General features: G+C 37.7%; 1 protein-coding gene across 3 annotated transcripts; it reads right to left on the bottom strand.

The window, feature by feature from the left end:
• Positions 1 to 237: 237 nt before the first annotated feature.
• LOC149578158 (uncharacterized) lies at positions 238 to 23,359 on the bottom strand. Of its 3 annotated transcripts, none has more exons than XM_089827716.1 (8): positions 22,753 to 23,359; positions 14,968 to 16,488; positions 14,181 to 14,299; positions 13,186 to 13,881; positions 12,679 to 13,024; positions 12,350 to 12,515; positions 1,086 to 1,185; positions 238 to 929 (listed from the first exon to the last, which is right to left on the bottom strand). In XM_089827716.1, exons 2-8 carry the CDS (start codon positions 16,366 to 16,368, stop codon positions 812 to 814), a joined length of 2,946 nt encoding a protein of 981 aa, XP_089683842.1. In that variant the 5' UTR covers positions 16,369 to 16,488; positions 22,753 to 23,359; the 3' UTR covers positions 238 to 811. The 3 variants fall into 3 exon arrangements, with proteins under 3 accessions (XP_089683842.1, XP_089683837.1, XP_089683847.1); XM_089827711.1 differs by having other exon boundaries at positions 14,968 to 16,473; positions 22,753 to 23,041; XM_089827721.1 differs by having other exon boundaries at positions 14,968 to 16,402; positions 22,753 to 22,877.
• Between the last annotated feature and the right edge of the window lie 905 nt (positions 23,360 to 24,264).

The following is a 24,264-nucleotide window of genomic DNA, read 5'->3' as shown; positions in this document are numbered from 1 at the left end:
AGAGCAATAGTAAGATTGTGCTCCATAACGGAGTCTCGTGGTACTTGATTATCTTAATTCTCGAAAAACGATTAGAAAGAATGGATAAACCTGACTCTCAGATAATGGCCTGTAAATGAGCAGATAAGAGAGCGAAAGATAACTTTGCACAAGACTGACTTGTATACAGCATGCACGAATACATATCTTAGAAATATGTGATCCATGAACGGAAGTATAAGACAATGAGCCAAGATCAAAACAAAATATCATTGTTAAGTATGGTCCAATATTATCTTCTCAAATTCTTCAGGCGTCTCTCAGACTTCTGGATACAAGACCTCCAAAGTTCTTCCTGAGGCCAAGCTTTTGCTTAACAATGTTGATCCATTGAATTCAATCAATTATTTTAACAGTCTAGTTCAATGCTGCCATTAGATGGCTTACAAACTAATGGATACATGACCAGAGATATGCTGGCAATGTTAATGTAGTTGCTGAAGAGAAATCACAGCATGTCCACAAACTAATAACGTTCTATGGTTTGCGAAATCCTCTGCTGGAAACAGAAATCTCAGCCAAGAATAGATTACAAAAGAATGTTTTTATTTGTCCACATTATTACATTTACACGAATCTGTACACGATATTAACCAGAATAAAGAATTTAGGTGTCCACTGCCACATCAATTCACACAAAATATTCAAATAGCAATCCAAAAGCCATCTAAAGTATGAAATATGTGGCAATGATCCCCCGCTATGAAGGGGGAGAGAAAATTATAGGTGAAGGTGCTCCTTTATTATTACCCCATCTCAAATAGGCCCATGTTCACAACACACAGTAGGCTCTGACCACCTCCACAATTGGAGCTCTGCACATTGGGCACTTTCCACTGTTCTGCAGCAACTCATTTGCACATTTCAAACACGTACACATGTGACCACACCTGCAAAAAGAGATTAGTAAGAACGGTGCACTCTTTAAACACGGCTATTAATAGCTTCGTACTTTCTCAAGAACCCTTAGGGACCTAAATTATGTTCTCATTAAATTGAAAAAAAAGCAAGAAACAATAAAAACTACAAAAAAAATTGTGTATGACCTGTATAACAGTGAGTCAATATGAGTGTCACAACAGACGCAGCACATCCCTTTCCTTACTGTAACCCACTTTGAGCCATCTATAGATTCATCTGGTACACCTGCAATCCATGGAAAAAATGAAGCAGCTTTCTTGCAAAGCACATAAGCTAGGCAGTGATAAGAGCATGCAGTCATCAATGATTAACAAAAAAAGTGCCAAGCATTTCACACATAATGCATGCACGTCAGGGCATATATCAATTTCCCAATCTCAAGCACTTCAGTTATTCCTCATATAAAAGAAAAAGGCTTACTATCATCTACGGTAAAATAGAAAAATGTATGCTCAAGCATCAGAGAAGCTCTAGTCAAGATGATTGCAAACTAGCAAGTCCAAGGGAAAACTCACTAAAAACGGGCTTTCAGCAGATAAATAGAAATGAGTGCATAATTGCACTCTAGCTGTAAGGATAACTGAGTGTCTTCCACATACAACCCCTAACCTTTGCACGATATATATCCAATATAAGTTTTCAAAAAAAAAAAGATCCCACCATTACAAGGTATTATTTAAATGCAGAGAATGGAAACAGGTATTTAAAGCCGACCAATAATAATTAGACGACACATATTATCAAAAGAAAAAGATAAACAAATGATATTTAGTCTTCATTATTAATTTATTTCTGATATTTTGTCCTTCACACTACGCTCCAAGCAATTTTATTTTGACAAAAAGCTGTGACATCAAATTAAAATGAATGAAATCTGCAACCTACCCAGTTAAATATTAGCCTCCAAAAATTAGCCCGCAAAGCACCTCCCAAATCCCAACCCTAGAAATTTTGAAAAAGAGGCATAAAGCAGTGCAATTATGCTTTAATGCAAGTGAAATGTGTATCCTATCAAGTTATATATTAGCTATGTTCCCTGGGGACGCATGCCAGGCCTAAAACTAGGAGTTTCAGAAACGAGGACGGGGGACGGGTATGGGACATCCCCAGCCGTCCTCAAAAAGGGCAAATTAACAAGGGGCGTCCCCGAAACTTGGGGACGGCTGGGGAAAAAAGGCCGTCCCCAATACAAAAAGGGGACGTCCAACCGTACCAGGTACAGCCAGCCGTCCCCAATTTTATTTATTTATTTTGTTTGTTTATTATTTTTCATGCAAAAAAATTAAAAAGTGAATATTAAAAAATAATTTTAAGGCTCCTTACTAGATCGCCAAGGTGGGCCCGGCCCCTCCAAATCCGGTAGAGGCAGAATAGGAGCAGCAGTCTGCTTCATTTTTCTGTGTTATGTTTTTTATGTTGAACGTCAACATGATTATGATACATGGATACTTATTACTTTATGACAGCCCTCTAGCCTTTGGGCGTATAGCTTTAGGTATATTTAGATTTAGATTTTCCAATTTATCATGTTTATCATTATGATATTGACATATTGTTCACTGATATTGATATGCATTTTGACAATTGTGTACTGAAATCGGATATTATTTCCTAGATGGAATTCAAATGTTGTATGTTATGGTTCTATAGTGTTTAAATGACATGCATTGTACTTAGTTTCATATGAATGACATATATTTGCAAATTTCAATGTATATTATAAAATTTTCCTCTCTGTGTGTGCGTGTCCATTGTTTGCCGTCCCCCGGCCCGTCCCCAAAATCACCAAAAAAAATTGCTGTCCCAGAAACCCATCCTGCCATCCCCGTATCGGAAACTCGGGGGAACATAGTATATTAGCCTCCAATTGTTAGCTTGCAGAGCACCTCTTGGGTCCCTTCCCCAAGAATTTTGAAACAAGAGCATTTAACCTAATGGTGCAATTTTGCTTCAACTCTGAAACAAACACTCCTACAAAAAAAATTTGTTAACAATAAGATTAAACTTGTTATAACACAGAAGCCATCCACTAGATGCTCGGTTCACAAAGCTTACCTAATGCATAAACTTCATATATTGCAGACAACCGTGCTTTCTAGTACACTATCTTCAGTTGATTTATACTTTGCTTCTCTGAGTTTCTGGGAGAGGTGATGCGAGAACATGGTTTCTGGGACAATAGATATTTGCCTAACTTTGGTGCTGGCAAGGAAAAGCTACTAAAATAAGCAAAAACCAGCTTAGGTCAATTCAAATGGCCATTAATCCATGTGGAAGTAGAGTTTCCACTCCATGGCATTTGGATCAAGGTCAAAATCTATGAGATTGTATAGGGATCCTTTTTCCACTAGCCAAACACTTAAAAGAGTATTTTTTGAAAAGAAATGAAGTGGAAGGTCCATATATATTATAGACAAGTAATTTCCACTTTGTCCTTATGAAGATTGATTTTTCTCCACTGGTTAGACACTTGAAATATGTTTGGAAAAGATGAGTTGAAAGATCCTTATGGACATGGATTTTCCACTGGTCCCTATGACCATAGAATTTCCAATTTGTCCCTTTGGAGCCTCAATTTCTACCAGAGGAGTTAAGGATCCCATTTGTCCTTATGGATAGGAAATTTCCACTTGTCCCTATGCACTTACAATTTTCAGTTGTCCCTATGGTGGTAGAATTCCCCTTCAATATTAGAAGGGGTAGATGAAGTGTTGTAGTATTGAGATCAAAATTGTCCTTGTGGGGATTGAATTTCCCTTTTGGTGAGTGAATAAACAAGGTAACATTTCAAAAGGACTAGTTTGGCCCTATGACAACTAAATTCCACTCTGTTACTGAGTTTTGACCCTGGAGCTCAGGTCTGGATCCGGTTTCGCTCTGGTCCAAATTCGAGCCCTAGTCCCCTATAGGTCCAGGCAAGGTCCTTGTTTGGGACTGTGGGTCCGCCCAGGTCCAAATTCGAGCTTGGGTCCACTACAGGTCCGAGCAGGGTCCCTGTTTGGGATCGTGGGTCCACGTGCGCGGACCCACAGTCCCAAACAAGGACCCCGCTCGGAATCGCTATGGACCCAGCAAATCCGGGAGGACCCACGACTTGTAGGGCCATAAAGTGGTCAAATAAACATTCAAGTTTTAAGTTTTTCATTAAATTTTTTTCCTTCAAACCCCCACAGTGCCAAACAGGGCCCTGCCCGGAACCACCATGGACTGGGGCGAATCCAAGAGGACCCGCGGCTTGTGGGGCCATAAAGTGGTCAAAAAAATTAAAATTTGAGTTTTTTTATAATTTTTTTCTTCAACCCATAAAGGCATATTAGATAATCTAATCTCTCATTTGCTTTCTCATTTTGCTCTCTCATTTTGGTGTGGCCATTTTGCAAGTTTGAAGAGAAAGTTGTAGAGATTGTTTGTAGAGTCCCAAATCCTTCAAATAATCAATGTTGAGTGTTCCAGGAATGCATTTGATCCTTCCTTTTTCTTCTTTCATTGTTTGCTTTTAGTTTTTTTATTGTTCTAATATTTTATCAAGTTTTGTATAAGTTCTGAATTTTTTTTTTAAATTTTTTTAATAGATTGCAAGAATCATAGGATGAGTATTCAGAGTTCAGTGGGTGGGGAGGGATCCCAAAGATTTAAAATTGATAAAAGCTCTCCTTTGTGGAAGTATACAATGAGAATTGAGCAATGTGTTGGAAGAGGTATATGGAAATGCAATTTTTGCTAAAGCCAATATAGAAGCTCATATTACCGAGTTAAACATCATTTGATAGGCCCAACAGGTCAAGGGATTAGCATGTGTGAGAGGCCCCCCAGAGGGAGGTTAAAAAGGTTTGTCGGCTTCTCAAATAGCAAGCATGTGAAAAGAGCAACAAGAGGCTAATAGGTTAGTGTCAAAGGCGAAAAAAGATAGATCAAAGCAAAAAACCACCAACACCACCCTCTCAAACAACCACTAGACCACATCCCTTCCTACCTACCCCATCTACGGATGAAGATGAAATAGAAACACCCCCATCCCACAAGAGAGACCCATTAGATAAGGCATTTCAAAATGGAAAGAGAGAAATTGCTGACATAAAGGTTGGATGTTGCCTCATTACAAATTGTGTTTCATTCAATCTAGTGAGATTGCCTTATTGGAGAGAGATGGTGCAAGCAATAAATAAAGCACCTCGTGGTTACCGAGCCCTTGGATATGAAAAGTTGAGAACCACCATAATGCATAATGAGAAAAAGAATGTAGAAAACCTCCTCAAACCAATAAGAGATTCTTGGATCCAAATAAGGCTGAGCATTGTCTCTGATGGATGAAAAGATTGCAAAAACCGTCTATTAATAAATGTGATTGCTGTCTACCCCAAGGGGGCAATGTTTTTTAGGGTGGTTGATTGTGAAGAGCACGTAAAGGATGTAAATTTTATTGCCAAACTTCTTGTTGAATCCATAGAGTTCGTGGGAGTTGACAATGTTGTCCAAGTAATAACGGACAATGCTTAAGTTTGTAAGGCTGTAGGTGCTTTGATAGAAGCACGATACAAGCATATATTTTGGACACCATGCACCATCCACTCCTTGAACTTGGTGATGAAAGCAATTGGCACCTAAATTGAATGGGTGAAAAAAGTGTATGAGGAGGGTGAGGAGATCCAAATGTTTGTGACAAACCACCATATGTCACAAGCAATTTTCAGAACTTTCTCCTGCTTGGAATTATTGAAGGTAAATTTTAAACTTTATTTAGCTTCATTTATCATTTTGTTGCATACTTTACATAATTGAATACATATTTTTTTGTGTTGTTTACATATTTGATATTTGAAATGTGCTATTATATTAACTTACAATTTGAATTAACACGGTAATAGGTTGTTGAAACAAGGTTTGCTTCACACACAATTGTCCTTAGACGACTTGTGAGGATGAAAGAAGCATTGTGTCAAATGGTTATTAACAACAAATGGGGTGGATGGAAGCAAGCCGATACAGAAAGGGCTAAAACTGTAAAGGATATGATCTTGAGTGATGAATTTTGGAATAGGGCGGAATATGTATTAGAACTAACCGAGCCCATCATGTCTATGCTTCAGTTTGCTAACACTAATGAGCCTTGTTTGGACTCCATGCTAGAAAGAATGAAATCGGTAAGTTTAAATTTTTCTACAATACTTCATCCTTGTTTATTGAGAGATTTTGATTTTTTATTTTTATTTAAGTTATTAACACTACATCAAGATAACTTACATGTACATCATTTGACATCCCAGGTCATTTAGAGGAGAGAGCAAGATCTTGAGGATACCTTGTACAATAAGGTGAAGAAAATTGTTCTACATCGCTAGAACAAGATGACTACTCCTTTACATGTCCTGGCATATGCACTTTCTCCTAGGTATTATAGCAGTGAGATACTTTCTATTCCTGGCAGAGTGGCACCATACAGAGATCCTAAGGTTGCTACTGGGTATAAAAGGGCATTTAGCAGACTCTTTAATGATCCAGATGTGGCATCGAATGTTAAGAGAGAGTTTGCAGATTTTGTCTCAGACAAAAATGTAGACCCTAATGCAATCAATGACCAAAGTAGAATGTATGCCATTGGATGGTGGTGCTTACATGGGCAAAGTTACATGTACCTCCAACCTCTTGCCATTAAGATCTTGTCACAAGTATGTTTTAAAGTTTTTTTCCCTTTTCTTATGGCCACTTAGCTTGTTGAATTAGCACTCTTAAATTCCTATTATATTGTAAAATTACAATTTCTAATTTTTTTAAATTGTGTTGGTTGTCTCTCTAGGTTGCAAGCTCTTCTGCTACTGAGCGGAATTGGAGTACATACTCCTTTATCCACTCAGTGAAGCGTAATCAAGTTGGGTTTGAAGAAAGCAAAGGACTTAGTATTTATTTGGTATTTATTCACAACAATTGGCGCCTCCTGTCACGCAACGATCCAGGATATAAGAAGGGGCCAAAGAAGTTATGGGGTATACTACCTAAGACTTCTAACTTGGATATGACTATCCCGAATATATTTAGAATTGCCTTGCTAGATGTTGAGGATGATGTGGTTGCATCTGGGGCTGGTGAAACCAGTTTGGGTTCCAATGATGAGGAAAATGATATTGATGAGGATGAAGCCATTGATACCTCATATTTTGATGACCCATTTGACCCTTGAAGGGCATTTGCATCTTTGAAACTATTGAGTCTATGATCATCAATAAACTATTAAACATTTTTCATTGACTCATTTATCACCATGTTTCAAACTTTATTAAATTAAATTATTATCTATCAATCTGATGAGGTAGTCTATGTTTTGAAATTCCACTTTGCATTTTAGTAATTCAATGTATGATTTAATTTACAACATTAACATAGATTAATGAGTGAGAATTTAATGTTTATCTTTGACATTTGGCATTGACCAATAATCAAGTAACATTGATATATTCATACTACGAAATGACTTAGTAAATTAGTTCTAAAACTTTTTTTTTTGCATATATATATATATATATATATATATATATATATATATATATATATATATATATAGTCACGAACCCACCCACGAACCCAAATGGGAAAAAAATTTTGCCCAAACCCACAAATGCGGACCCCAAACCCGAATCGGTAACTTAGAATTTCCCACTTGAAATGAAACAAAATTTGCAACATGGATTTATCCCCTTAAGCATTGGAATTCCCCACTGTGGGCTTGTGCGAGATTAAGGATGGATTTAAAGGGCAAGTGGATGGCCTTGGATGTTCCAATGGACATCAACTCTCCCTTAAAGGATTTGGTGAACTTTCGAGAATGAAATCAAATTCAAGTTGGTGAGATCAATTATCCTTAGAACCACCAATTCTCCACCACAGCATTATAAAAACAAAATCAAAAGGAAAGTAGCTTGCACATGTTCGTACATTTTAAGAGGCAAAAAACTTTTATCCCACATTCGCTGGGGAGATGATCACCAAAGGTTAAAACACTTTAAAAGTGTATCAAACAGCAAAGGTGAAGCACTATGCAAGAAGACTAAACAAGCTTGAGAACTGAACGAAGTCATCAAATAAAGAATATATCAGATCGATCAAGTCTTGGCACAAACGAAGGGCGGCCTGTTGAGGAAATTCTGCTATGTTCCCCGGGGACACGTACCCGGCCTAAAACCAGGAGTTTCGGAAACGAGGACGTCCCGGGGACTGGGGTGCGAGTATAGGACATCCCCAGCCATCCCCAAAAAAGGCAAATTACTAGGGGGCATCCCTGAAACTTGGTGATGGCTAGGAAAAAAAAGAGGGACGGCTGGCTGTCCCCAGTACGGAAAGGGGACGCCTAGACGTCCCCCAACCGTATCGGGTACGGCCAGCTGTCCCCAATTTTTTTTTATTTTTATTTTTAATGAAAAAAATAAAAGGTGAATATTAAAAAATAATTTTAAGGCTCCTTACTAGGTCGCCCAGGTGGGCCCCACCCCTCCAAATCCGATAGAGGTAGAATAGGAGCAGCATTCTACTTCATTTTTCTATGTTATGTTTTTTATGTTGAACGTCAACATGATTATGATACGTTGATACTTATTACTTTATGGAAGCCCTCTAGCCTTTGGTCGTATAGCTTTAGGTATATTTAGATTTAGATTTTCAAATTTATCATTATGATATTGTTCACTGATATTTAGATGCATTTTGACAATTGAGTACTGAAATCGGATATTATTTCCTACATGGCATTCAAATGTTGTATGTTATGGTTCTATAGTGTTTAAATGACATGCTTTGTACTTAGTTTCATATGAATGACATGTATATTTTAAAATTTCCCTATATATATATAGCCGTCCCCCCCCCCCCCCAAAATCACCAAAGAAAATTGCCATCCCGGAAACCCGTCCCCCATCATCCCCGTACTGGAAACTCGGGGGAACATAGATATTCGGGGAAATAAGGAACAATTCAGGTTTGGAAGGATATTGAAATCAGATCACACAAAGACAAGACAAAGCCATCAAGAGGGAGGCATCAAATTTGTGGAAACAAGAAATCAGAAATAGGAAAATCAAAATAACCTTTATGGTGGTGAATCTCCATCAAGTGATAGAGGTCTAAGAATCTGCAGATTTCATGTTTCAGACTAAGGTCTGAAGAATCTCTCCAAAGGGCGACAATTTTAAGGTAAGAAATCAAAAAACTTCAGGGGCTCAAAAAAAATCACAGGCATCCATCACTCAAGTCAACTTAGGGGAAGCAGACATCATCCCTTTGTCTGAAATCTGAGATTCTAGAAAGGGAATTGCCAGGTAAGAAAAATCGCAGGTGTCTTTAGAATTTGTTGATTGATGACTCAGATTTTAAAGTGCTATCTCACTGATTTTCAAATCAGGTCTTGAAGCATATTCCTAATTTAGGTTTTGCAAAGTATGAGTCTAATTTTCGAGTTTGCGGGATTGAATTCAGGTGATTTTGATGTGAGATCAGACATTAAGTTTTCAGACTTATATTTTAGAGACTTCATTGTTTGCAATTTTCAATTCTCTGATTTCCTTATTCATTAAATTTCAAATATTTAGCAAATCGGGGATAATAAAGTCTGAAATTTATGTTCTCAAGTTGACTTCCTTATAGGAATACCAACTACGAGCTTCATACAGGACAATGGCTGAGGCAAAAGGAGGGGCAGTAGCTAAAGAAGTGCAGATGAAAAAGATCATGGAAGGTGTTGTGCAGTTTCACACCATAGCCCCATTGCAAATGGGGACCTCAATTTTCACCTCCGCTGTATGTTTCAGTGGTGTTTTAGGTATTAGACAGCAACTTTTTTTTAAGTCTTGAGGCCTTAGTGAAAAAACAATGCTGTCAGGAAGATTGAGCTTGAAGTCCGAGGCCGAGTGATTCGAAAGCTCGTGTTTTGAGTGACAGTGGAGGAATTCCTCTAATCAGAGGACTTCCGCCATGGAAATTCTTCTATCAGAGAAATCTCCACCCAATCTTAAGCTTTCTCCCCTTTTAATGCGATTTGGATTCAGTAAAAGGAAGTGTTTTTGAGGTGCAAGTTGGTAAGAACTTTTGGACAAAAACCAATGAAGTGGGGCTGACAGAAATGCCTCCAACTCCGGAATTTCTGCCCTCCCCATACAAGGCATTCCTTGACCAGATCAAATGAGCTTGGATGGTTTTTCATACACTTCGAAAGCTGAAGGGTAAGAGTTGAATAAATTCAGTGTATAGAGGACTGCCAATAAGGTAGTTGAATTCCTCAGATTAAAGAAATTCCGCCAAGCATAATTACTCTGATGAGAGGAATCTGCCTGGCATAATTTCTCACAAACCAAAATTTCCACCCCACCTCTGATGGCTAAAGTTGGCTTGAGGTAAATGATTAAAAGGTTATAAATTGGAAATGAGAGAAAATTCTTTCAGATGCAACGAGTTTTGAAGTCACAAACTCTAAAGGATGTGTGGCAGAATTCCTGAGATCTCAGGAATTCCCCCCATGTAATCCTCCTAATTTGGAAGTTCCCCCTGCATGACATGATCAGAACTCAATTAAAATGTGTACAAGTTATAGTAGCTGCGTGAGAGACATTATATAGCAGTGGTAATGTGCATTGTGTTTTCCAAGATATATACTTGTTCCTTGTTTTGTAGATGCAAAGATAATATCATCCTCCTTTCATTGATTCCTACTGAGAAGAAAGCATTCATATGTTTTTGGTTTTGTTCCTTTCTTTGTGGCTTGTGGATATGAGGTGACATTGTGTGTCCTCAATTCTGGCACTGATTACTGCCATTATGTGTATAATGGCTGACCCATGATGGCCTCGATAGTGTTCCTTTAGTTACCAGGAAATCTCTGGACATTTTCTCATGACAAAAGAAAGTCCCTTGAGATGGCATATGATATTGTATTCATTATATTCTTCGGGTTGTTCGCATGTATTACCAGCTAAAAGCCTTATTGAGTTGTGCGTGTTCTGTATCCAAAACAGGCATCAGATATAATCTCATTAAGCTTTCTTAATGATTCCACCATGGCTTCCAGTTACCTCCAGCTCAGGCATTGGTTATGTTTTCCTCATACACGGTGATGTGTTTATTGATGACACTAGTCAACGCTTGTGTGAATCATATGGATGCTAGGATATGAATTGCTCAAGTGTAACTGCTTTGGGTTCCTTGTTATGATACAGGCATCGCTTTGTATTTATCATGGAGCCTATTCGCTTACACAGGATATAGACTTGGATCATTTGTGGTATAAGGGGTGAGGCAGAGTTTAGCATATAGGTTCTGATTCTCAAAACTGAAGAACGGGAGAGTATTCAGTTTGGAATTATAATGATTATTAAATTGTGAGGTAGTGTGATTTGATGCGGCTGCAACAACAACCTCTGTGTGAGACACCATCAGATCTGCACCTAGCAATCATCTATATCATCTTCAGACATTATAATGTGCATAATCTGTATGTGAACAATCAGGTGATATTGGATTGTAAGTGAAAGGACTATGAGAGTCTGAGATAGTCTGGCATGCACTGCTCATTGTTAGAACATTCTATGTGTTATTATTGTATCATCTTTTTGATATAAATGTGTTTTGTGATCCAAAAGAGTGGTGTTTATGCTGTAGATGTTTAATACTGTAAGGATATTCTACAAAAAATCTGTTATGCAATAACAGAATGTTGAAGAAGGGATTCTTTCATATAAGCTTACAAAATACAGGAACTATTTTTGTGTCTTGCTGGGTTTTTCCCTCAGGCTGGAGAATTTTCCCAGGGTAAATCTATGTTAGGTTTTCTTGTGCCTTGTTGTTAAAGGTCCTGATTATTGCATTTATAATATTCTGGTTCGAAAACAAAATGGATGGTAAAGAGGCTGCAAGATGCAAATAAGGGGAAAATTAATGAAAAAAGAGCGCTTTGAAGTTGTAATCATCAAACTTGAAGTTGCGAGCTCAAAGTTGCAAGTGAGGAGGAAAATTCGGATCCTCAAAGACAAATTTGAAAATCAAGATCAGGTTGAGATTCAAGATCAAGTTCACGAAGTAAATCTGATCGCATGGAGGCATCTTTTAGAACAACAAACAAGTGGAAGCTACAGGAAGGTTAAAATCAAGACATTCAAAAGAAATTTCAGTTTGAGATTAAGGAGGATTGGTGAATTAAATTGGCAAAAGAACAAACCCAGCCACATTAAAGCAATACTATTAAGTTCACAAGTGCAATCAAGTTCGAGACAAGTTTGCAAGTTCAAGTTTAACAATATAAGTCAAACCATGGGAAAATTTAAGAGGATGGAGAAAATTCAGAAAGATGAGAAAAAAGTTCAAGTTTAACAACACTCTCTCTTTGATGGCTTATTTTCCAGAGGAAGATACTTACTTTGACCTTCATTTGAGCGGTTTAAAGCAGCAGATACTTCTTGCCTGACAGATCGTTGCAACTCCAACTGCATATCCATACAAGCCTCTAGCATGCGCTGCATGCTAATCATTCCTTGTTGAATTCGTGTCATCTCAGACCTTAAGTCATTTACAACTTCCCATTCCTGTAAGACCAAGTCATTTAAAAATTATATTTTATGTGCAATTTTGTCTATAGAAACTAAAAGCATTTTACACACTTGGTAACAAAGTCTATCGCAGGAAAAACATTCTCTTATCTCCAGAAATTGTGAGCACATTTATGCAACATTTTAAAAAATAACTCACAATGTCAGAGCGTTGAAATGGATGACGACTCCATGCTGTCTGTGGAGGTGGACGCAGTACTGTAGTAGCCCATGCCGTGCCTTGCTGCCAAAGTGGCTGTGTTGGTGGAGGTGGAGGAGGTGGAGGTGGACGCAATCCAGGTACATTTGTAACATTAGTTAGACCCTCATTCTGGCCCTCAGCTTCTTCCGGCTCTGGATCTACCTCCTCCACAGTTGTTGTCCTTTGTACAGGCCTTTCCAGATCCCAGGCTACAGGGTTGTGACCTTGCCTTTGTACGTAGGATCTAATCAGTTGATCCAAGCTTTCTCTAAATTCACTAGCCAATACTGTTGAAACACTCCGCCTGCTCAAAGAAGAAATAAAGCTATTAAATATATGATTTTGGTTTTCTTATTTCTGCAACATATCCTGAGCCCAAACCACTATCAATCACCATTTGCTAGTATCAAACATACAAATTTTAAAAAACAAAATAATTGACAAAAAAGGTTCTTGAAACCATACCTGCCTAGAAGTTCACGAAGTTCCATGTTGTATGCAGTTGTGTCCTCTGAAGACTCAAAATCATTGACTTGTCTTCTAGTTGCAACACTTTGCCAAGCCCTCACTACTCTTTGTGGAGGCTGATCATGCCAGTCCCTTGCAACTTCTTGTGTAGCATCTTGATGCCAATCATTCTCAACACCTTGTGAAGCATTGCCTCGCCAGTCCCTGTTTACATCTTGAATGGCACCTTCTTGCCATTCTCTGTCTGCATCTTGAGTAACATCTCCTTGCCAGTCCCTACCTACATTCTCTAAATCATCCTGCCAGCCTCTATGTACTTCTTCTTCAGTACCTTCCAGCCTTTCCTGCACCCTTTCCACTTCAGTATTTTCTTGCCAGTTCCTATCAACATCAAGTACAGTATCTTCCTGTGAGTCTCTATCTACACTTTCCATATCAGTTTCTTGTGCATCCCTTCTCCCTTCACCAATATCTCCTTCTCCCCCCACCATTTCTCTTCCAAGATCTTGCCCATTTTCAGTTTGATTAATTTCTTGCATTGTTCTCTCATCTTGAAGAGTGCTTTGCAGTTCTTCCACTCTGGACTGATCATTTCTTAAAGTATCGAAGTTGCTGTCACCAGAAATATTGGAATTGTTGCTTCCAGCCCCATCAGAAGGGTTCACAGGTTCCCCACGAACAATAGTTTCCGATCTGAATAAAAAGCTTTCCCGGTTATCATTTAATCATTTTAATGCAAAAAGCATATTCTAAAAAAGCATGTTGAGTTCTATTAAATTACTTAGCCATATTGCAGCGTTACCAGTCTTCTACAATCGGAAAGCAGTACATTTTGAAAGGGTTCTAATTTCCAGTTTTCAAATTTATCTTCCCTAAAGCATGACAAGGTTTTGAACTGCTCACATTAAGGATGGGCACCAATACCCGCATGCCCAAGATATCAATTGCATGTTACAATAAAGGGAAGAAGACACCTCAATAAGTATCCATACCGTAGAGCAGATACGGTTCGGCGTTGTCTTAACTGACCCAGCTCCCTCGCAGCTGTTGAAGGTGGCCTCTCTTCCTCAGTTCCCGGTCCTGTCCGCAGAAATCTGCCCCGAAGTAATGACTGTAAAAGTATATCAAAAACATTTACTAATAAAGGTTTATCTAAATTCAAAGAATAAAACATTTGAGTGCAGACACCAGACTACTATTCATACTAAAAGTTAAAAACTTAAAAGTAGTTTATGCATGCATAATCACATCTTCTAGATGCCACATATTCTGCAACTTAGAAGTTAAAAATGTATATACAATTATGGCATTACCTAAAGTACCTACAAATATTAATGTAAATTGTAATAGTGTTAAAAAATGAAATAAAAGTGTGAAGCAAGCAGAGAAGGGGAAAAAGTGCCTCAAACAATTTTAAGTCATGTAAAACAAGAACAAAGAAAATGCACATAAGACCACAAGAAAAGCTCTGTATGTTCAAAACTTAAATCTGCAGAAATCAAATATAAAACTTGTGGGACTGGATCCTCAAATAAAATATCCAAGAAGTGCTCTGAGAAAACACAAATAAACAATAACAAATGAACTCAGTCTAAAGATTCTATGGACCAAGAAACAAGTTGTAGATCATCAAAAACCACTGATATTGATGAGACACTTTTACCCTTATAAAGGTCACATGAAAATGGAAGGAAGGTACCAATAAAGTTGAAACCATCCATCTTTGATAAAAATATCAAAAATTGTGCAGGATGAAACTTTGCATATTGCACTGTTCACCTGTATCCGGTTGCGGTGTGCAAACTCTGAAACAGCTCGATGCTCCAAGAGTCCTTGAAGTTCTCTTTCTCTCTCCCTCCCAATCCTCACAAGCAGATCCATAAAAGCTTGCCTTCCTCGCAATCTTGGTGCATCCCTGTTCACAAGTTCTGGCTCACTCTCCTCCAACTCAGCAACCAATCCCCTTTGCGTAACTTCACGTTGCCTAGCTTGTCTTCGTACCAGACCAGGTTGAACACCATGTCTTTGAGATTGTTCCCGCCTGCTACCACGAACATCTCTCTGCTGACTTGCTGTGTGTACCCACTCCCTGGCTAATCTTACTCTCTCTCTTTCATTTTCACCAAGCAACTCTGTCCGGTGGCCACTGCCATGGGTCAAGTTAGATGAATTTTCAGTGATGCCATTTTCAGTCATCCATCCCCTTACAATTTGTCTCACCCTCTCAGTCTCACCCTCTCCAAGCTCGGGAGATTGTTCACGACTGACATTCTCTGAATCCAACTGTCTTTCTTCCCAATCTCTATATTCCCCATGCCTGCGTCCAGCTTCGGTAGCCTCATTGTCATTTTGGTCACTTGTCATCCACTGTGTGCCTCCAGAATAATCAGTGCCACCCTGTGAAACATTCACTTGTTGATTTGATTGATGCAACAAAGTATTAACATTGCTGGTATTTGCAGTGTGTTCCCTTCCACCAACACTGGCATTTTCATGATATATTCTGTCATCTCTGTGCTCTCTTTGGATTTCTGGAACCTCTGAGTGAGTCATTCTTGCTCTCATTCTTCCCCTAGCACGATCAGCTCTTTGATCCTCCTCAAGCTCCCTCCACATCTGGAGGAGAGATGAAGCTCGGGTGCTAGGCCTTTCAACTCTACCCTCTGATCTAGAAGCTGAGGACTCCCTTAGGAAAGATGAATCTAACATTGATACAGTATGTAAGCCTGCAAGAGCCAGTAGCTCTGATTCTCGATTCTGTCTTTCCATGGTAGTGATCATCTCCTGAGCTTGTCGTGCAGCCCATCTAGTGATCCTTGACTGATGTCTTCTTGCAGTAGAGGATTCTGTCATTTCTTCTTCCATTTCAGACCTGCGCCTTCTGCGCACAAGCTGATCACTTTCCTCCTCTTCGTCATTGTCATGGTCCTCATGAAAGCGGTTAATGCGATCACGTCGACTATTAATTCCACTATCATGGGCAGAGCTGCAGGATGCAAGAGTCATGCAGGTATGGAAATGATCCCGAACAAGCTCTTCCAAACCTCGTCTAAATTCTTCATGAGCATCAGACACTGACTGAGCTTCTGTTAGTTGATTTATGTCCTCTTTTTGCAGCAACTGTTGACGATGGATCATGTTAGCAAATCTTTCATCAGCACTGACTGATCCAGATGCCATTTTACCAAGTTCTGAAAACAATTTTTATCAGCTTCTGAAGGGCAGCACAAATGATAATCAGTGTTATCCTGCTTGATTCAAATCTTACACTTCTGATCTTAATACCTGCATCAAATTTTACTGAAACCAATCAAAGAAAAAAGATTCAACAGTCTTTCTGCACCAGTACGGAAAGACAAACTAAAACTCACTTTGCTTTCTATTTTATTTTGACTTTATTTTGAATAAAACGTGAAAACATAAAACACACAACAGTAACATCATTTTGATTTAAAGTTAAAAAAACGAAGGCCTTTGAAAACAGATTATTGAACCTGTCAATCTACACATCCCCTGATATGAGACTAACACACTTAATTTTGCCCATTCAGTGATGAAAACAGATTATTGATCCTATCATACACAATTCCCCTTATGTGAAAAGAACAAATTTAATTTTGGCCATTGATTGATGTTGACGTCCTGCAGGATCTAAGCCAATCATTCAAAAGCCCAGAATATGAAAGGGTCTTACAATTTCCAATCTTCTCCATAGCATTGAGAAATTTAAAACTGCCATGCTTGTTAAGTAACATCAGAATAAATTTCCAAATTTTCCATCATATCCCTTAGTGCAGTGAAATTCTTTTCTGTCATAAAGTCTTTGCAAAAGTATCCAATGGCGAGAAAAGATATATCACCCACTGTCAGTTGTTGTACACACTGGTTGACTTAAAGAATGTAGTTTGGTCATCACTTCTATGAAACAACCAAACAGAAAATTTCAGCAAATTTTAACACATTGAAATTTCAAACAGTACTCTTGAGCATGATCTATCTTTCAAATAATGGTGCAAAATGCTAAAACGGAAAATATATAATACCCAGTCACAAATCATTGAAGATAAAAAGCAAGAGTTTAGTTCTTAGCATATAAATAGATTCAACTTTAGGCACAACTAATTTGATAGCTTTGATTAGATATTCAGTTAAAACTTTTCTCCAAAAAAAAGCATAACTAAAGACACACGATAATTCAACAAACAAAACTGTTTTCTTGAATGGAGATGAGATGTAAATAAAAGAAAGAAACCAAGCCATAAGAAGTGCATGCTAATAGACTGTGATGTGCAGTTTGCCCTTAAGGGCCCCCGGACCAGCCACAGGTACAAACTGGTCTGTGGTTCTAGTCCGGTCCACCTGTGAGTCCAGACAAGGTCCAGCCCACAAGGGGGTGATTTGAACTAGACCACACTCAGTTCGGTCCCAGGCGGACCAGGGTGGAAAACATGGAACCAGCAGCAAACTTGGTCCCACGGAAGGTCAAAGTCGGCAGTCAAATTGATTTTTTTTGGCAAATTTAATTATTTTTGGACATCCACTGTTAGGGTTAGAATATGTCAAAGAATAGAAAAATAATCCCTGTGCCTTTCTACAATAATAGAAGTCCTTTTGGCTTCACGGGGTGCTGCCCCTTGACCCCATCAAACCCCTATTGAAAAGTTGGGGGGTGGGGGTGGGTGGCGGGAATGGCACCGATATATGTTGGGAAAAACTAACCTCCGAGTCTGATTAGGCTCCATATAATAACATCTACAACCCTAAAAAGTGGATTCTAAAGGCTCTTGTTAGCTTGCACTTGGTCAATTTGAGGATTTCAACACCAATAATGTTATTAGTGCAGCTGATCCCACTGGCCTTAGTTTTGTTTGTGAGTCAAAGTGATGCCAATGTAGAAGAAGAAGATGAGGAAGAAGAAGTAGAAGACAAAGAAGAGGATGGTGATGATGAAGAAGAAGAATATTAATTAAAAACTTAATCCATTAGTTGAACTTGAAACAATAATACTTGAACTTGATGTAATGATTTACCACTATATGATGACAAGATGATATAATCAAGATTCAAGATGCTATGATTATAATTTTATGGGGTTTAAATGTTTTTATACAGCTATGTGAAATTCTAATCTTAGCTCATACATCTAGGCTTCATAAATTTGTGTGTGTGTATATATATATATATATATATATATATACTAGCATTTCCATCAAAAGAAGATGCAACAGTTATGTCGATAGTAATATATAGGACGTACAAATGGGAGTAGTAATTAAAATTTATCGAATCAAGATTATAATCATAATAATACTGACCCTAACCTAATTGTCTATTACCAGACATTTTTTAGTATCAAATATCTCATAGACAACTTTAAGAATGTTATGTAAAGTCCTCTCCCAAATGAAATAATCAAGGATGCAATATAGATTGAGAAATTTGAGAAAGCCAATAATTAGTAGGCTGCAGTCAATGTGAAGAGCTGAATTAGTACGACATTGACATGGGCTAGAAGAAATTGCATTCAAATGTTTAACAACTTAAAAAATCCAAAACAATTAAAAAACAAAACGTGGAGAAGAGGAAATCAAGAGAAGGGTCTTACTTTGATTCCTTAGATTCCATATTTATGTCAGGCCTGAAACAGCACAAATTTTCATGAGTGAGGCCAGGTCTTGGTAACATAAAGTTAATTGTGCTTTTTTGTCTATACAGATTGTGTTAAAATAATTAAAATCTGCAATTTTTTCTGCCTACTACAAGAGATTAGGGGTTCCTCCACCTTTGGCTTCCAAACTTTGAGTAGTTGCCTAGGAAAATAGCACCATTACTCAGAATTATACGGGTACAAATCTAGCTTGTTTTAGCTTCTTTAGGAGTTCGGTGTTCAATTTGATTGTAATATCTTCAATTATGGAGGTTTTAGTACATAAAGCTCTAGAACTATTCAAGGTCTACCCCCCAAAATCATTTTGACAAAATTGAGAGTGATCGCACCAAGAATAGATCTTGTGGTGGAAAGCTGTGTCTTCCTCTCACTAATTATGAATTTTCTGCTTTTGATAAGGCATGGTCAAACAAACTCTATAGTTAAGTTTAATTAGAATAAGCAAACAAGTGACATCCATTTCCCATTAACTTATGCCATTCAAAATGTAAACAAAATTATCACAAATCACATCCATGGCAAACTAACAGCAATGCTATTACCTGGTATTTTGAGAACCTCTTATGACCTCTGTATTTCTCTCCCAAATGATACTGAATCAATTAACTTATACCTCGGATTTCTTTGGTTGAATCTACTTATACCAAAACCCGCATTTGATGAATAAGCATATTTTAAAAATGATACCAATAATAAGTAAAGTAACACCTAAAGTTGACTGATAAATGTAAACTGTGGACAATCAAAAGTTGGTGTTGGGTTGTAACTCACCTAAGACAACCCAATGGTCAATGCTGAGGACTGCATAGTCCATCTAAATATATTAAAGAACGAAAATGTTTAAAGGTTTGCTAAAACAGTAAAAACAAATCTTATGGAAACTAATAGTTTTACTGCCCTATGCTTTCACACCTGTTCTATTTTACCTGGAAATGAAAATCTCAATGTTTCTTGCCTTGGCATAAAGAAAGAATATACCCAGCATGATTTAAAATTCACGTTTTAAGGAGATCAATGTCAATATTTGTTGTAGAAATACTTCTAAAAATGTAGCTATACCTGGTTCTTTAAGGAGCTCCATTAATATATGCGTCCATGTACTTTACGCCTTACTGGTAGGAGTGTTATGATTTGTCAGTACAATCAAGTATTAAATGTGGACGTGCCATTCACGGATAAAAGAATACTGCATAATGTGGATTACTTGCCATGAAGAAGTGTACGCAGAGTAAAATGCTGTTGTACACATGAACATGAGATTATGTGAAAGTCATAAGATTGAGGTCAAAGGTTCGAATCTACAGGGCTCCAAACCATTTTTTTTATGGTAGTACTATTATTATTGATATTAAATGATGGTACAGGCATGTGAATTACCCTGGATGAAGAGAGTTCCCACAGGGTTGTCATCGGTGCAGGTGTAGGCATATTCCTGGCGGTCTCCATTTGGGTAGCCAGGCTTTCTGTAATTTTAACTTTCTCTGTACACATTCACATCATGGTAATGATTGCTTCAAAGTGGGTGATATGTGCCTGACACGTATGGGTATGTCCAAAACTCTTCAATTTTCCAGCAGTAAAAGCCATCCTGAATGAGTTTCCCAACATTCAATAGCCTGTCGGCTAAAAATGCATGGAAGAGGCTAAGTTGTGTTTGCACCTAAACCATCAACACGACATTTCCCAATTGAAAACAGGTCTTTGGCACTGTCACCAAAAATTATGCCCAGTTCGGACCCGCTATCCTCCTCAACTTTTTTCCTTCCTTACTTCACTCGCTCCACATTATGATCTTACCTGGAATGTGGGCACTGGCACTGGCCAAACTGCCATTGAGGTAACTTAGATTTTAATCATTTCTTTCTCACAAACTCTTCTTTCCAGAGTGGTGGGCACAGACACGAGTGAGGGGCAGATTAAACACAGAGAAGCACTGCATCAACACAATCTACACTGCCATGCCACCAATGAGCGAGCAAAGAGTGTAATCTATTATCCCCAATTCGTTTAAGGACATCGTGACCGTTGCTATGATCATCCACTGATTTTACTTGGATAAGTTTTACCCACAGCCTACAAGTGAAGCGCATGCTGAAAAAACCTGGCAGCATGAGCAAACATGGTAAGTCTTCAGTGAATCTATTTTTCCCTGGAAGTTTATGCCTGTTTGCTGGCGAGTAAGACATTACATTTCACAGTCGAAGTTTTCTGTATAATAGCCTATTGGCTAATAATTTTTACATGTTTCATACTAACAATCCCAAAACCCTTTTCAAAATTTTGCTGTACCGGTGAATCAGTCCTTCATTCCTGAACTTGGAACCAAACCCCGAACTGGCATTCTAGCAGTAATAGATGAGTTTAAGCTATAATTGCAGGTGTTGGTGGCGACTATTTCAAATAAGAATAAAACAATAAAAGAGTTAACTGTTACAGATCAGTACAGTAATTCAGAGTTCCTTTCTTTATAAACCTCTTACTAGAGCTTTTTTTGAGTACATGACTTAATTGCCAAATAAACTTAAGTAAAAAATTGAAAACTAATTTTGAGGCATAAAGAGAGAAAAATAACCACCACCATTTAATCAATCACAGAAACCAAACTTAGGAACATCAAAGATATAGTGCACAATATCATCATTCTTCAGTCACCAAGGCCGTCCTTGTTGTTATAATCTTACCCACTGGTGACCATATTTAGATGCAACATATCCTTGCAACACTAAAATATATCATTATGATCATATTTAAATGCAATATATCCTTGCAACAGTATAATATTTTCTTGCAGGGTAGCCCGTTCATCTAATCGCATACTCTATTTCACTATGGTATCTCCATCCCTGTTACCATAATCAATTTTAACATATTCCAGCAACTACATCAGTTTTAGTCTTCAATGTCTATATGTATTGTTTTTGGCATCTGCATTGGCGACTAGGAAACATCATATGGAAATCCTTTCAATCATTTTATGATTTCCAACCCCACAAAGTATCAGTGCAAACCTCCACAAAATTTTGAGGCAAATCAATGCACACCATTCTGTGATGGAAAATTCACGCTTCACATACGAAACATGTTCAAAGACATTCCTATAAAAAGAACCCAAGACTCTATTCCTAGATCTAAGATCAGATATCATCACCCGCTTCTAATAGGGCCTATTTCAGTATAACCCTGATAGAGAACCCTCGGTCAGTCATGTCATTTCGAATCAAGAAGGTCGCGGCTATATTTATAATTATGTGTAAATATGATCACAAAATATGTAGGTAATTGATCAGGATGAATCTTTGAATCTATAACGGACCTTCCAGTTGACTGTAATCAAACCCCTTTGGAAGAAAATTGTATGAGAAAAGAAAATAATATCGATTTATTTCTCAAAGAATCCTGCTTTGGATATAATCGTATCTGAAATATTACTTACATTTCAATTTGTTTTTCCAGTTGACGGTATACAGACTGTAGATTCTTCTGGCTTACACCAAAATTGTTTTTGTCATACAAAAACACATTATGTTTTACGCGGTGCTTTTTGGATAGACTCACAATTTTTAATAGGACTCCAACAATAGATGATTAGCCGTCCTTAAATGATCCGAATTAATCAAAGTAAATGGTTGAAGTTAAAACAAAAGACGGTGCAGTTTGCTTCTGCCGCAACACAGGTGAAATTCGAATTTCTAACAAGTTCGATCAAAACCGAAATAGCAAGTACGCATAATCTACAGAATTCGGTCGATTTTGAACCAGGCCGGAAACGAAAAGGGCTTGAATTAAAAAAGTGACCAGCTCAGTCAGGAGGTAAATTCATTGTCTCCACACTTCAGGAGGGAACCTCGAATCAGATTATAAAACAGAGGACAAGTAGGGCATACAAAGACATGTACCTGAAAAGTTCGATGAATGTTGAAAACACACAAAAAATGAACATCCTCCCGACCGGAACAAACAAATTCAAGCTCCTCGCGGGCCGAAATTCGTCCAAATCAACTCCAGCTTCGGTTTCGATCGGCTCGACCCCGTGACCAAGACATTTCATATTTAACATAGCACCAGATCGCGGTGCCAAAAACGTAGATTTCGAAAGTTAATTCTCCGACAAACGGAGGTTTAAGACCACCCTGCCTAGGGTTTCGAACCCGCTTCCGCTTTTGCAGCAAAAGAGAACACGACGATAAATGCCGATAGAAACGGATGAATACTAAGTAGGAAAACCAAAGACCCCCCCTGGTGGGCTAATTATAATGTCATTTGTTGCACCTCTGCCACGTCATACGAAGGAATATCTGCCTACTGTCCACGTCAAGTCGCATGGTTATTCCACGTGGTTTGCTGTCCTCTTCTCATTGGTGTGACAGGAGGGGTCATTGTTGTTGTTCAGATCGGAGTTTCTCCGTCCGATTTCCCGTCTGTAACATATCACAGGTAGACATTACTTACGATACCTGAATCCTTCGCCAAAATCACCGATCCAAGGTATTTTACAAGGCACTTCACGTTCTCGCCTCAAGCAATGGCATCTTATCATCGATTCGGTGACCTATGAAAATGTTTTTATTATTGCTATGGAAATAGTTTAGAAGTTGGAGTTCATTGAATGCAAATTTACTTGAAATGCAAATTTATTTTATCTCTAATTAAATGGTCAAAGTGAAATAAATAAGCAATGGTGAATATGTATAGGACCACAAATAAAATGACGACGACATCATTATTATTATTATTTTACCTTGTGCATATGAATCTCATATTTTGCACCAATCTACCTAGAAGTCATATCAACAACAAAATTATATAGAAACACAACAAGAAACTATCAAGATTTAACGTCCTTAGGAGTTAGGATGTTATAATCTAATATGACATTTAAGAATTTACCCCGTGTCCTCATGTCCCCATGCCATCTTTAAATTTAAACTTAAATTGGAGGGTTCCACATATCTCTAGGAGGTTAATAAATTTGAAAACAACCTCAGATTCCATGCTAATGATTTAAGTGTGTTTTCTCCATAGAGTTGAGTGTTCTCATGCAAATTAAAATTGTGATAAAAGAATAATTTAGAATATTTTGTTATGGTAGTAGACAACTACGATTTATGAAATAAATGGTAGAAAAAATAGAGAATTGAAAATAAGTAACAACTTAAATTGCAAGAATAATATTATTCTTAATTTTTTTCTTAAATATTTTTTAACATTGTGTTTTTTTTTTTTTTTTCTTAATTTTTAAAGCACAAATTATTATTAATAGTATTAATACAAATGTTGCAATATTTACAAGCTTAAAATAAATAAATATTCAAGATGGGCATATATTTATTGAAATTTTTTAAAATTATTTTTAAATGGTGATCAAATAATTTAAGGAGCCACACTAGAACATGCCCTAAACTTGAACA

The sequence above is a fragment of the Cupressus sempervirens genome, chromosome 1 (genome assembly GCF_028749045.1).
Source record: "Cupressus sempervirens isolate cs-2001-9-10 chromosome 1, ASM2874904v1, whole genome shotgun sequence".
NCBI classification, from domain to species: Eukaryota; Viridiplantae; Streptophyta; class Pinopsida; order Cupressales; family Cupressaceae; genus Cupressus; species Cupressus sempervirens.
Note: the sequence above shows the minus strand (reverse complement) of the source record. Positions and strands in the feature narration are given on the sequence as shown.

Coding starts and splice junctions, on each gene's coding strand:
- LOC149578158 (XM_089827716.1), bottom strand. CDS start 16,368: ATGGCATCTGGATCAGTCAGTGCTGATGAAAGATTTGCTAACATGATC. Junction 14,300..14,967: donor CACACCGCAACCGGATACAG/GTGAACAGTGCA, acceptor ATACTTTTACAG/TCATTACTTCGGGGCAGATT. Junction 13,025..13,185: donor CTTCGTGAACTTCTAGGCAG/GTATGGTTTCAA, acceptor TTCTTTGAGCAG/GCGGAGTGTTTCAACAGTAT.